The 16,105-nt window shown below is 33.3% G+C and overlaps 1 protein-coding gene across 1 annotated transcript in view; it reads right to left on the reverse strand.

Annotated features, from left to right (window-relative positions):
* The window catches only part of LOC130448845 (cytochrome P450 4g1-like), a 31,511-nt gene extending 16,469 nt beyond the window's left edge, over positions 1-15,042 (reverse strand). Inside the window, exons 1-7 of the mRNA XM_056786386.1 lie at positions 14,875-15,042; positions 10,015-10,213; positions 9,655-9,764; positions 4,503-4,593; positions 1,902-2,084; positions 1,513-1,582; positions 17-143 (exon numbers count right to left, since the gene is read on the reverse strand). Coding sequence (XP_056642364.1) covers positions 17-143; positions 1,513-1,582; positions 1,902-2,084; positions 4,503-4,593; positions 9,655-9,764; positions 10,015-10,213; positions 14,875-14,892 — 798 coding nt within the window. The 5' untranslated portion in view covers positions 14,893-15,042. The remainder of the gene's footprint in view (positions 1-16; positions 144-1,512; positions 1,583-1,901; positions 2,085-4,502; positions 4,594-9,654; positions 9,765-10,014; positions 10,214-14,874) is intronic.
* Between the last annotated feature and the right edge of the window lie 1,063 nt (positions 15,043-16,105).

Below are 16,105 nucleotides of genomic sequence, written 5' to 3' on the forward strand. Positions count from 1 at the left end.
GAGTTATTAAACTTACCGCATTTGTAAGAGCGTGTATTATCTTCAAAAGGCCAACTTGAATTCTACTAAAACTCGTCAAGTTGAATAGTATATCAGGTCTCAAATAGAACTTGATATGTCTCTGGTGAAGTATGTTGCACATGCTGAAAAGTAGTGAAGTTTATTCATACACAACGTGGTTAATTTCATATCACAACACGTATAAAATTTGGAGTTCAATTGATAATTGAGTCATCTCCAGTATTAGTTGAAGACGACGATTATTTAAAGGCTCAATGACAACTTAAGATGCACTCGTTTCTAGAAAAAAATTAAGAACTAACGGACAAAGCTCTTTTTTGTGTTTATAATCGACATTAAGTTGCTCGATGTTGATTTCTATTTGGCACGTTGTTTTAGATGATATAATTGACGTAAGTGGAAACATTTGAGCTCTCCTGGTTTTCGTGGTCAGTGGTTACGAAACTATTGACCCCGTTATAGCAAATATAATTATTCTAATTTGTTTTAAGGAATACTGGACTAAAAAAAGTGGGTGAAAGAGAATTAGCAAACGTTTATTGCTTTCAAACATACATTTCTCATATTGAAATCTGATAGTAACAAAAAGTGGAAATTTACATTTCAATTAAAGGAGTGCAATATTGGTCAGTTCCGACCTTTTTGTTAAATAAGATGCGGAATCCATGTAACGAATTCCACCAGGAGAGCTGATGGATATGTGAAACTCCCATAGCCTATCCACTAAACTACCATCTTCTGTCATCTCTGTCCAACCAAGGACTGTTGTGATATTCTGGTTAGTGTATCTGTTCCTGTATGTTCCGTTTGTTTTGTTTCTATTATGAAATCGTCATACCAGGTAGCCGTCTACATTATTTTGCCTAAGAATTCTCTGTGTATAGGTAGCAATTAGTTGTCAACATTGTACCTTGTGCAGCATCACCTGGACGATATTATCATGGTTTATGCTGCCGACAGTCTCTTCTACCTCCTCTCATAAGCCCAGTCCAGTTATTACAGACGAAGAAATTGTGTTCGGCATCATCTTAGTCGTTTCCACAATACGTATACTCAGGTGTTTGTGCTTTATTCATTTTGTGAAGCTGGGTAATGTCGAAGTTTACCTCTCCAAACTTCCTTTCGGCCACAATTTAGATAGCGTCCATTCAGCTGATTTCTCTTCTGTTCATCGTTGTTGCTACGTCCGATATATGCCTCATCGTGTCGTGTTATATCTGAGCTACTTCTGTATATCCTTTTACGCCCTAAATGCAAGAGATTCTAGCCACCACTAGGAAGTTTGGAAAGAGACTGATCTGGTAGGAGCTGGTGATCCTCAGTGCACCTTGTCTCTGTACCATCGTCATCGCAGTATTTCTTCATTCTCAAGGCATCTAACCAGATCTCCACCCCATACAGACTCTATTTCGTCTGTCTCGATGAGGTTTTTTGACTTTAGTTATAGTATTGATTGTTATCTTTTTTTTTTCATTATTATTAATTACTCACCGCATCACAGCCATAGCGTAATCGAATCCAGTATTATCTGACGACGTCTTCGTAACACCCATTGCCGTTTCTAAAAGAATAAAATCTCTGTAATTATTGAACAACCAGTTTTATTAGAAAATAATAAGTGACACAATGTTTAAATGAATAAAATCACCAATTTTCTTATCATTTCTTAACTTTATAGAGTTTTTGTTCTATACTATCCAAGTTGAATCCAAATCCATTAGATTGTCGAATAAAAAAAATTGTAAAACGCTTCCTTTTATTATTGTTTGATGTGAAAACAATTTCACCTTTAATAATTCGTGAATTCTGGTGAAATATTGAGATAATCGCACTGTCAACATGAAACATAGGCATGATATATTGTATTGAAGCAAACTTACCCAATAAAGTATCCACAGTTGTACTACTCATATAATCGTGACAATCAAAAATCTTTCCTTGCTCTTTTCTGAAAGATGCAACTAAAGCTGCTGCATTTTTGTTAAAAACTGGCATGAAGGACTTCAAGATTGATGTGTGGAAAGTGGGGGCAATCATTTTTCTATGGGACTTCCATTTATCACCTAATAATAGCAATATTGGTTATAAATAAACATATATCAGAAGTGAAATAAATCTCATTTCACCAATTCGATATTTCATAAAAATGTGAAGCATTTCATTGGTTTCCATACTTAGATAGTACAAGCAAAAGGAATAAATTGATTTAAGTTAGCATTCAAGACTTTTATAACTTTTTTGTGAAGCAAGAAATAATTTTCATTTACGAAAAGTAACAAATATCTTCTTCTTCCTTCTCACTTAGCTGACTATAATCATTTGATTTTTTTGCAGCATTCATCCAATACTTTCTGGTTTCTCCAGGTTCCTTTCGATACCTCCTGGTTGTTATTCGCGATATTTTCATTTACCAAGTTGCCATTATAGTTTTACTACTCAACTCGTAGCATCAGTCACTTATATGTCACACAATTACTTCCCTCCTTTTCACGTCAACCCCAGCAAGGGTCACTTTCTTCGACTCTGAATTACAAATGTAGCAAGTAAAAATCGTAAGATTTATGTCGTTTCACAGGGATCTTTTATTTATAGTGTTCAGTAGTTTATGGCTTAAAAAAGATTCTTACTTTCTTAAACATGTAAATATTTTTAATATATTTACTTCATTCGAAGTCTCTTTTTATTAATAACAGATTCTCCATTTTTACAACATTTTTTATTAAATAGAAAAGAACTAAAGCCAAGATCAACCAGAAGCAATCCTTTGATATATAGAAAAAAAAGGACTATTTCACTGAGATCTAAAATATCAAAAAATAAATAACATCATGGGTTTTTTGTAGTAATTGTGATGCTATTTATAATAAATTTTCAATATTTCCAAATTATATTGAGACGATTGAAGCGGTCAACAATAAAAATCACTCAAACTATTTAAGAAACATTTACAAAGTTGAATAAATTGAATTGAGAGTTGCTTCTTTGTCGTGTATTGAAATGTGTCAATTACGAGTAAAATGTTTTTTATGGTTAAATGCCGATTCATAAACTTGACTTGCTGCGGTTAACCTAGAAACATCGAAGAGATTTTTTTATTGGGAGCATCAGGCAAAATCACTTGACAAACACAAACGGTTGTGATCGGCTCTTTTCTTGTTATGTTGGAAGTCACCAACCAAAGTCAAGTTTATGAATCGGCCTTATAGAAGATGATTTTAAATTCATAAGGTAGTTGATATAGCGCGTCGTTTACAAGGTTGCCGAGGCGAAGTAACCGTCCACAAGCCACAAGTGTTTACATAAACTTGGTAGTGTGTTCCGAACTAGCAAGCTGTGCAGTCAAACATGGCGAAAGTAGGCGTTGAAGTGAGGATTTCAGCAGAGTAGCGTAATGTAAACACATCCGTATGGCAAGCCCTCGTGAATTACACTTGACGAAAAAGTGTGAATACGTCCCAAGATCTTGCCACAAGTTTCTCTTGATCTTTGTTCAAAAACTAACACTAGCTCTGAACACCAATCATCTCACGCAAGCCAGCACCTCGCTTACACGCTTATTTTTGTGGACACTTGTCGAAGCTTGTCAATAATGAAATATACGAGGTCTGACTATTACATAACGAGACTGCGCGTTTAGAGGGCGCCCTAGACAGGTGGGGTGGTAAAAAACGAGTAGAGCGTTGGGTACTTAGATATCTTGTCTATGCTAGTTTGAAACGAACGTGTTTTTTTTTCTCGTGCCGAAAACAATATGTGACGAAAGACAATAGCAACGTATCAATCTCAAATTTCTCGTTAAATTGAAAAAATCTCCGACTGAGTGTTATAAATTGTTGCAAGGGGCCTATGGGGACAATTCTCTATCTTGTGCGCATGTTTTTGAGTGGTATGAGCGCTTTAGTGAGGGCAGAGAGAGCACTGAAGATGACCAGCGCCCAGGTCCCCCTGTGACTGTTTCAGCTCCGGAAACAGTGATCAAAATCAACCAAAATGTGCGTGCAAATCGTCGAATTAGCATCTGAATAATTGCCGAGGCAGTAAATGTCGATAAAGAAACGGCTAGAAAATTTTTACACTTGAGAAAAGTCTGTGCCAAAAAATCTATCTCATCACCAAAAGCTAATGCGTGAACGGATCTGCTCAGATTTCCTTGAAAGGTTACGAAGATAGAAAAAAATCTGCTTTGAAAAGGATCTGGTTTGAGTCGATGGAAGCGGTAAAGCAAAAAACGGCAGAGCTTCTAAAGAAGACTTCCAGCACTGCTTTGAGCAATGGATGTAAAGATGTGTGGCGAAGGGAGGAAGCATTCGAATGTAGAATAATTTTTATAATAGAACCCCTTTTTCGTAACCAGTCTCGTTATTTAATAGCCACACCTCGTATGTACAGAAAGCAACGACAGAGCAATGTATAGCCATTTTGAAAGAAGACTTCCAGAAATACTTCCAGGCACACTACAATTGCACTTTAATTATATTTACCTTTACTAATTAATAATCCATCACCCAGCCAAGGTTCAAAAAGTGCATAGTCAGGTGATTTTTCTAAATGTGTGCTGTTTCCTAATATAACCTAGAAATAAAGAAATGAATTATGATCTGATTAATGCACATTTTTGTGACAGCCAACATTCGGTTATCAGAACTGATTGAATGATGTCAGGGAAAGATTATACAAATGATCTGTTATAGTAATATTGCATCTCATGTGAGCTTAAATTCTAGTATTGAGCAATTTCTTCAATTTTCTGTTGCAAATACAATTGCAGTACCTATATCTTAGGAGAAGTAGAGACAATATGCTAAAATCGACGAATTACAGTTAATCTGATCTAAAAATATCTTAAATACAAATGACATGATAGGAATATTGCAAATTATGTATATATCCCAACACTCAAAAAACCACACTTTTTTCCAAGCATTTATCTCATCCACTCGATGCCAAACCCTGATCGCAATTTATGCTTCTGAAGCTATTTATATTCTACAAAATTATTCAGAAGATATGTTTTGTACTTCAAGTATGTTTAATCCGGTCCGAGAACCGATATCTGTAAACACTTCGCTGATAATATAAAGTCTATTAATAAATAGGTATTCGAGTTAACTGATGAATGTCTCAAAAAATGACATTTTCTCCTTAAAATATCATCTTCATACTGAAAATATTAAATTTCTAGGTTATTTTTTCCAATAGCTAGTTTGTTAGAATTGTTTAGAGTAAACAAAGTTTTGTCAACAATAAAAAAGAAATCTTTGCGTTACTTCGTGATTTGTACCGGGAAAACAGAGCATGAAAAAGTTTTCTTACAAATGGTTGTCGCGTTACCTCTAAATGGAACAAAAACAGTAACGGATACATAATTCTTGTGACCTTGGATAAACTCCACATCGTAGTATATTGGACCGAGCGAATCGAGTTAAAACGCAATAGTCTTTTCGACACGTTCAAGTCCTCTGAATTTTGGAATGAACAGGGCATCGACTATTTGGAGCTTGGAAAACCAATTACCAGTAACTATGATGCTCATTATTGAAGAAATGAGTCACAAAGAAACAAACCGATATGCCGGAGAAAAAATTATCTCCCACTGAGATAATATCACAATACCATACGTAGCATCTAGCGTATCGCATTCTAAGTTTCAAGCTAATATCTTTGTTTGTGAGGATATTATTGAATTTGGAAAAATAATTGCGAGCCAATTCAATTCTCACTCTTACCTCTCTCTTATCCTACCAGTCCTCGCCCAACCAACTACCGCAATATATGTAGCGTATTACCTGCTCCAATGCAGTACCATCTACAAAGAGTTGTGCATGTGTATACGGTACTTAACGGTCTGCTGATTATCATAAACTTTGTCTTGGTTTGTTTGTTTGTTTATCTTTAATCCGCACGTTTTACCAACACAGTTTAGTCGGTCTATCATGTGCTGTAAATCCTCAAGAGTGTCTGTTATTACAACTGAGTCGTCTGCGTATCTAATATTGTTCACATATATCCCGTTTACTTCCACTCCTCAATCTTCATATTTAAGTAATTCATTCAAAGGTGGAGATAGAATGCATTTTTGTATAACCCTTCTACTAATTGGTATGTTATGTTAATTTATCTGTTGCCACATTTAACATTTACATAGATAAATGTTAACTTACAATGTAATTGGCTTTCAAGATATTTCACTTAGTTTTTCTGTTCGATTGTTGTACAAGATTTTGTAGATCGTCGTTGGTAAATCCGCTGTATGTACTAAATAAAATAGGAGAACAAGGACGCTATCTTGCGGAACCCCTGATTGAAGGCTTGATTTAGATCGAAAAAAGCTGACGAACATAATCTCTTAGTTTTCGATATCATGGCTGATTTGCTTAACAACTCTGTGCACTCGTTCGATAGTTCCATACCATTGAAAAAATCTAAATTGAGGATCAGATATGAGTTTTTTTTCTATAATTGCATTGAGTCTCGTAACTAGTAGCTTTTCGAAGACTTTTGGACGAGCTCGTAAAAGACTTATGGTTGTGTATGAACTTACATAATGTGGTATATCTTCGATCGCTTGGGGAAATAGCCAGGTCTCAGGATGACATTATATATTTGCAAAATTACGAGCATATTTTGCGTGTAATCTTTTAAAGTATTCCACTTTTTATAAGATGATATTCTGGAGCTTTTCTTAAATCAATTTCATTAAAAATAACTAGTTAATTGTTAGGTTAATTTTTAATTCTATATAAAATGGTTGCAATACTTCTGAGAAAGCTTGTGATTTTGCTTTACTGCTTTTAGTTTACTACTTTTCTGTCTGTGGATTTCTTAATTTCCTTGTAGATTGAGTACTTTCTGTACTTTCGGTAAATGTTAGTTTTAGCAGGTATTTTTTTTGATTTGTTTGATATTCAATTTAGTTCTCTTGCTACTCCGTTAAATCGATCTCTATTATATCTAATGTGTTCGATTTGTTGTTACATCTTAGTCAGCAATACTCTTTATGTTTATTTTTATCTTTTCGTATTGTAGCACCCATGTGGTATCAGAATTTTAAGAAAATCTTGTTTGTACTGCTACCATTGATTCACGATGCTCATTAAAAAAATTTATCAATCTTTGTTTTTTTTTAAATATTTCAGTAACAACAATATTTGATTTATCAACAAAAACATCCAAAGTATTACTAACACTAGCACGTGTTTAATTTTTGCCTTTACATATGCTGTTATTATATTCAATGTAAAGTTTTCCTTACGTTTTGTTGGAATTTTAAAAAGTTTTTGAATATTTATGAATTCATTGGTAACAATAGAAGCACTATGTAAAATGGTTTTCCTTTGTATTGTATTTTATACAATATTCTATCAAGCATATCTTTCTAACTTTAAATAGAAAACAATGACAATTACCAATTGAATACGCGCTTGAAAAACGCATGAGATCAACACTTATATTTATAAACGTTATTGTCATACAAAAAAAACAAATTCAATCAATTTTGGCTTTACGGGAATTATGGGAGTTTTTCTTATTTTAAATGGCTAAATTGAGCGGAGTATAAGTAATCTAAATTATTGTAATGAGCGCTTCGTCACTCCATTTTAAAAGCCATACTAGCGGATTGCGAGCGTCTTCAAAGCGCGCCACGATCACGGCGAGCACTCGTGGCAAATTCGTTGCGAATAGCAGCGTGGATGCCATTTTGTACTGTCGCGTAAAAATGCTCCGTTTCCTTGTCCATAACGAGACATGAATTTGAGAGGACGTAGGTGCTTACTCGTATCATCATGGCAATATTGGAAGATTCGGATATTGATACAGTTATTTATATGTGAAATTCAAAATCTTTACGTAATATGGGATAAAAAAAGGGAATTAAATGATCGTGATTGAAAAAAAAGCATGGGAAGAGGATAAAATGATTACAAAGTTATCGCAAAGGATGGACTAGAGGAAGAATAAAGATAGAAAAAGTGATGAAAGTCAACCCAAATAAAACTTTGCGTTGTCTCTGGCTGAAAATTTAAAATCAATTTAGACCAGACCATGGATCATGGGAGTTTTGAAGAAAGCATATGTTTAACAGCTATGCTCCAAACTATCCCGGATATTTTACAAGTCCAGAGCCACTTTAAAATCAGATTCTTCAAATTATTGACCATCATTCAGACACAAGTATCAAAAAAATTGCTGATGAAGTGACAGAACTATTTGGGATATTCTAAAAGATAATTTGTTGTATTAATATCGCGTTCAATGTGTTCATTATCTACTTAGTATCCGCTCCGTATACAATATTGCCCATGGATTTCAAATAAAACCACAAATAACCTAAAGTTTGCTTTAGAATATTATTTAATAGGACCTTTTTTTCACCTGCACAGTTGACCAGCCAGACATATCTTCAGAAAATGAACGTCCAATTCTTTAAGAACATGTACCTCTTATTATTAGAAAACGCATGTGGTTCATGTATGAAGCCGCTCCTCCACATTTTGTAGTGATTGTACGCGAGTTTTCAAATAACGTTTTTTCAGACCATTGGATCAGACGAGGATCTCAACTTCACATAGATGCAATCGTCTAGATTTTTGTATGTGGTATATATAAACTCGCTTATTCACACAATCCTTATATTTAACTTATGAGATCCTCGAATTCATATCATACAATCTATAATGTTATTCTCAACAATCCTGGTATTTTCGAGCTTATTGGGCAATCCATTAGACGTCACATGTTGTTGCTTTCAATAAAATAATATAGCAATTAGACACCATCTCTCTCATTAACTACAAGTCTAATCACACATGTTTATGAGAAGTTTTCGTTTTAGAATGGAGTGACGAAGAGGTCATTAAATATTTTAAATTAATTAGGAAACACCCTGTGCTGTTTTTACATCGTGAATTATATATTTCGACACCGAAACTTCATTAATCACATTCACAAAAATACTATTTTACAACATGAATAAATTGACTGATTCATCGATTACAGTAACTAAACTCATCACTTGTTATTTGAAAATATTCCTATTAATATTAAAATAAATGTTAATAACATCTTTAAAGAATATATTGTTTACCTATTTTAACGTTTTAATAATTTTACGTTGTTTTGATTCTTCTTTGGTATATTTTTGACTTTTATAATGGGTAAATAAAATTGTAGTATCACAAATAAATGAAGAAAATTATTTCCGTTAAATTTGAGGATTAATTAGTTAAAAGTGAGGTAAAAGATACTTGAAAGCTGGAGAAAATCGGTTCTGTTTCCCCCACTTTAATATTTTTTGGAACCATTAAATATTATAAGATTTTTGAAAAACCAAATTGCACGTTTGAAAATTTCTAGAAAGACTGTTATATAACCTTAGACACCAACCACCTGAAATTGCTGATTCACAAATTGAAAATACTTTTCAATTTTCCATTAAAGATATGTTTTTTTATGCGTATCTGATTTTTTTAACCTAATCTATCATATTATCAAGTACGCACATTCTATACATTCTATGAGTAATGTAAATATAGTATTCAAATTTGAATGTGCTAATTATTCAAATTCAATTGTCAAAAGAATTTGACTATTGTAAGTGTGTCCTAATGATTGTTAGTAGATATATTTACTTACTTCTGCATCATCTGCATTACCGATTCCAATGATCAGCCTAGGACCAAGCCAAACTCTAGCAGTAGTTACCTTAAGTTTTGCTTGCATTTCGCACACCAAGTCAAATATACCTATAAATGTGGAGTATTAGTTCCATCTCATGATTTATTAAAAATATCGATATCAAAATTCTACGGCATGGCACTTTTTTGTGAAAAGTGCTTTGAACCTTGGATATTTGCAATAATTTTTCAGATATTTAAAAACTACTGAAATCTCCTTACAAAATGAATTTACAATTCACTTATCCAAAGATCAAAAACTACTATTAAGGTATTTCCGTGCTCCAAAAATCAAGAAGAAAAGATAAAATAATTATACCTGCTGCGGATTTCCCGATAGCCAAGTGAGCATTTCCTAATATTGGAATCGATTTCGGTCCTGGAAATTTATTTCCCATCTGTACATATCGTTGGTTTCGGAACCATATCTCATACAATATTAGAACTAAGGTCACACCTGCAAGTGTTAATGGAATCAGACTACCAAGTATGGATGTCTGATTTTCCATATTTTGTGCCTGAAACATCAACAAAAAAATCATATATATCATATTTTATTAATAAACTTAACAAGCTACAACTGTATTTAGTATTAATGAAAACTTGTAGTACAGTATTATATCTGATGAGGATTCAGTTTCAAAGAATCTGCTAGGATTTCGATCTAAAACCCTTTCACAATAATTTCTTCACCACCAAAACAAAACACTTTTCTTGATTATGCAGGACAACAAGGATGCGATAATAGTTCAATTTGGTGTCTACATCGGTACAATATTCAGAAAAGCGATCATTGGCTGGAATAGAGGTTTATACGCAAATTATGCAGCCTTGAATCATGGCAAAACATTTTAATGAGATGAGGTCGGGTACATACTAGTAAAAAATGAGGAAACTATTGGGTAATAAGTCGGAGAGCACAAAATTACATCCCAGACGGTCATCCAGAATTAAGAAATTATGTTTGAAGTACGATTACATTTCAAACAGCAGTTGGCACATTGATCTGTGTCTGTAGTGATAATGAGAAAATAACTGCCATCATAAGTAGTCACCTCAGACTCATAGGATTTCTGGTTGTACTGGTTCCATCGAAACATGCGGATCTGGTAGAGAATTCATATCACTTGAGTGCGTTAAAACAAGACCTCGGTGATGTATTACCGTAAGCCGTATTTTTAACTTACTTAACATTAACTAACATACTACCTCATATCATAGGTAGATGCTTGGCTGAATCGAAATCATAGGGAAGTCAAGTACTACCTGACACAAATACTTGGATGGTACGTATTCTTTTCATGATATTCTTTTAACTAGCTGCATTACGACCTAGAGACTCTCTTTGAACAGACAATTCTATCAGAGGCACCGTCATCGATAACTCATCAATCGTAACCAGTACAATCGTAAGGAAAGTACTCCAATATTTCCCATGTAATAGAAAAGAACAGAGCCATAAGTAATTACGGATGATAGAAGAGAAGCAGGAAGAGTAACAGTTACACTCTGCTCCTTGCTAAGTTATGCCTAACGGAGGTTCCGTCATAAAGCAGAAATCAGAGGTAGAGGAGGTTTTCTCAGTCGGTAATGCATATATTTTCAAGTTCCAGATACGTGAAATTGTTTTGCATCTAACCTCCATAAATACCGATTTAAAAGACATCCATAATTTGTTCACACTAGAGCCTATTATCTGCCTAATTAAACTACGAGGTGCACTCAAATGGTTTTTTCGTTAAATAGTGCAAAGTAAGGGTGCATTGGATTATTATTGTAGATATTAATATTTGTCTACGTAAACTTCGATCCTTGCCTTAAATCCCCTTCGAATTACAGCTACAAGTATAGACTTCTGATATTTAAAAGGCCTTTCTATTCTATAGCTGAAATTTTTATCCACGCTTTTTTTTTCGGCAAAATATAATCTTCTATCAATCAGTCTATCGTTATTTGAAATTATGAAAAAGTTATTTTCCAATATTTAGCTCCTTTTTGGGGGTGTTTTAGTTTTCTAAGCTATTATTTCTATTTATTCATAAATCATTAACTTATACATGAAATGTTGAGTAACTCTTTACTTCCCTTTCTTAGAATATCTCGTTATTCTTCGATTATAAAACGCATGTCTTAGCACGTCCCTTTGTAATTAGCAGAAATAGGATTTGAAAAATTGCTTATCCTAGTGACGCTAATCAGAATTATTGAGGTACTGCCGGTATGGTTTCTAACAATCCCTGCCCAAACACTAACCTCTGGAGAATATTTCGTATGCTATTATCTGACCTAATGAGGATATTCCGTTGACCATCAGTGACAATTTTTCAAATTAGTATAACTGTTAATCGGAAATATCCACCTACTAATATAAATAAGGTCTTCTATCAAAATCGTCTTCCAAGAGAGGCATTTAATTTTCTTTTAATATGTTCACTGTGGATGTATGCATAACATTGGATGTAGTATATGCATGTCTACTCGATGTATGCGGCTTTTCTTCCAACTCAACCAATACGCTGATTTAGACTTAATCACACAGTGTATTTGCAGCTGGTCCTTGCATCTAAAGAAACTCTAGAAACTGCTACTCATCAACTGTTATTCTGAGCATTTTAGTTGTTGCAACAATATTGAAACAATATTTCACAAATATATACTTTCCATTCATTCAACGTATTTTCACGTAAAATAACATCCTTTTGGCTTTTGGCCCACTATACAATCAAATGTTCCTGAGCAAAATGCAACAAGCAAACTATTTTTGTTTTCAACATAATTACAAAACTAACAATTACGATACTAAAATATATATTGAAACGGTGATATAAAGGTCAAAGCTGAATTCAAATTTTTTTTTGTTTTTTGAGTTAATTTGGAAATACAATTATTCCTAATTCACTGACCTTCATTATTATATATGTCAAATAAATCAATTTGGTTTTTAGATGAGTTATTCTTTTTACCGTTCAATCAGTCTAATATTTTTGAATATAATTACTTTCTCCCAACAAAGCGCTTGATGACGTTATGTTTTTGAAACATGAATTTTATTTGTTTTGATACTAATAGACTTTCATGGTTGACGCTTGTTTTTTCAATCACGAATATATGTCTCCAAAGCCCATGACAACGTGGAATTATCTGATTACATAAATTTGTTATTCCACATATTTTTCTAACAAATCCAGCTCTGCCGTAGTGCTTTTGGGATGACTGAGTAGCCTAGTGGCACATTTCTCGGTATCAAGCCCGAAAAAATAAGGAAGCCTACCCCCAAAAAACAGATAACTAGCTCAAAGATAGAAGGCATTAAATATGGACTGATTCAGCTATGACGATCCACGCGAGGAAAAGATTAAATAAACACATTAAACAAACACATAATGGGAATAGCCAACTGTATAGTAACGTCACTCATAATCAAAGATCATGACGTAATCGAAAAATTGAAAGAGAGGATCATCGAGATCTTCGGCATCCAGGAAACAAAAACGAAAGGTAAATGACAAAAAGAATATGGCCCTTACATACTTATATGTAGCGGAGTGGACAAAGACCAAAGATCAAAGGAATGAGTAGGCACAATAATTCTTAAAAAAATTAAAAACAAATATCACAACTTGTCAATATAAATCAGGAAGTGTACTTTGTGTGAAAATCCTTATCGGACATAAAAAACTGAACATACTTTCTTTCTATGGCCCAAAAGAGGGCAAACCCAAACACGATATGAATGCTTCTTACGAAGACCTACAAAACACGCTGGTTTCTCTACCTGCCGAAGAAGTCACTATATTAACAGAAGATTTCAACGCTCGCATCGTCAAACATATAATACCCGAAGTCAAACAACACTAACGAAGAATATATCAAAACAAGCGGAGAGCCATTGGTCAATTTTTGTGCTTATAACGAGCTAAGAATAAATAATACATTTTTCTAACAAATACAAAAAAAGCAAATACGCATTCAAAAAGATGATAGGATACAAATCAATGATCAACTTCATAGCTACGAACCAAAAAATACACCCTAATATTAGGCGTCAAAACAATAAACTCTGGTAATGCAGGAAATGATCACAGTCTTTTGTTGAAATAGGAATACAAATTTTACCGGTAGGAACCGGAAAAAACTACAATAAAAAAAAGAACATAGATTTCCTCTGGCATAAACCAACAATGGATTCATATCAAAAAAGAACAGTCGAAAATATAAATGAATGAGAGCCGGAGCAAAAACAGAAAGAACATAGAAACCGCTGCCTTGTTTCAATTTCCAAATAAAATGTGTTGCCTCAGAGCCCTTGATTACCGAAAATAACTCAAGTTTGTTATTAATTCTCCGAACTATTGGACCCCTATATGCGCTCTGTTCATTTGCGGTGAAACTATGAATTGGAAATCTGGAGTCGTCATAGAAATTTAGGCTGAAAAGTCCCATGCAATTAATAATTAGTCCACTACATGCAAAAAACTTTGAATTGAATTGATTAATTGAATTTGTCATAATTTTATTGGCAAAAAGAACACCAGAAAAAGCTTGTTAACGACTGCGAATAGAATTTCACGTTTATCTCATATAAAACTCTCGAAATCTTGAAGCTGGAGAATTTGTTATTGGGGTTTATAATCGAAAATCTTTGAACGTCAAAGTGAAACCTTCTTCGAAAAACAGTGAAGAGACGTTGTTGAACCAGTTATTCAAAGAAACGCGATTTTCTCTAACTCTAAAGCAACCTCTAAACAAAAAAACTTGATTTTCACCCTATTAAAATCAATAGATTTTGTTAACAGGTACACAAAAAAAACGATATACACTCGTTACATTTTCTCTTCTATAAACCAGACGCTTAAATTATATCACATGGAATCACATTAAATTAAATGTAGCAAACGCATTTATATTTCATAAAGACAATTTCTGTTAATTTCAATAATAGAATACTTCATATTTTTATTTTATTCATTCTTTTATTTATGCCTCTATTTTGGTGTAGAACAAAAACTTTTTAAGTATCTTTAAAATCATTGCAAAACATGTATTTTCTAGACACTCCATAAAATTTCACTTTATAGAAGTAAGTGAAAGAAAAACTTCAATTTATAGAATTATTTCATTTTTCTATCCCAGAATAATTTTGGATAATTGCGTATATATTTTATTATTGATTACTTACCAACGCTGATTGTAACATTTTGATTTCACTACAGAGCGCGTATTGTACTGGAAAAATAAAAAAAGTCTCTCCTAATATTAACTAGGATGTATGTATATTTATCCATGAATATTCAAATTCGGTAATTTCTCAGGACCGTGCTATGGATTTAACAACAATAGTTGAACTACTGCTGTATTATTGAGATCTTAATGTTAGAAAAGTTGAATTTAAAAAGAATTTTTTTTTTGTTTTTTGTATAATTGTTCAGATAATAGTATGTACGAGTATTATATATATATATATATATATATATATATATATATATATATATATATATATATATATATATATATATATATATTTGCACTCATTGAAGTGGATATAACGATTTTTTTTACCGTACTATTATTGTATTTTATACTTTTAACGGTTATTATCAATATTCTTCTAAATACCCACTCAATATTATTTTGTCATTTGTCGGTATTTTGAGCATAAATATATTCTTTTAGAATGATCACAGAATAAATCATTATTTCAAAATTTTATAGAGTTAATTTTATTTATTTGTACAATAATGAAAGAAAAATATGAATCTTCCATTCATCCATTTCTTCCACTTCTCCAAAGATTACCGCAATCTTAAATCAACCTCAAGTTCACGTTTTTCCTTGGAAAATACGTAAAAGGTATAGCCTGAATCCTTCTCACCATCTCTCCTCACAATTGTGCACCATAAAAGTATGGTTTCTCTATAGCGTTGAGTGGAAATGATGATACTCCGAGTTTAAACGCTGAATTTGTTCATTTTGCTTTATTTTGCTTAGCAAAAGCATTAATTGAATTGACAAAGATAACAATGTCAAAAGAGGTATGTCACTTAATGAAATCTTAAAGCCTACTGCCAATAGATTCAGCAACTCCGTTTTATCAATAACGACATAACCCCCATTCCAAACCGCCAAAATGATCTCCAAGCCCGCTATGTGATTCGTACCATCGAATCAACTAATTCAACCTCAACAATGTGTGGCCTCTCGGTTCAAAACCCAAGAAAAAACTCCCTTATCCGCCCCTTCGACTGCTAGCAACAGCGTACGATGACCTCCTTGATATCTACCTTAACTTCATCGATTCCCCTATATCCCCTATAAACTCCAACCCCCAACACACTTTGTCGATCGTCGGTGTTGCACATTTTCTGCGGTTTCCCTGCAACCTGTTGAGCGGGTGGTCCAGCCAAATGGCT

The sequence above is a fragment of the Diorhabda sublineata genome, chromosome 9 (genome assembly GCF_026230105.1).
Source record: "Diorhabda sublineata isolate icDioSubl1.1 chromosome 9, icDioSubl1.1, whole genome shotgun sequence".
Taxonomy (NCBI): Eukaryota; Metazoa; Arthropoda; class Insecta; order Coleoptera; family Chrysomelidae; genus Diorhabda; species Diorhabda sublineata.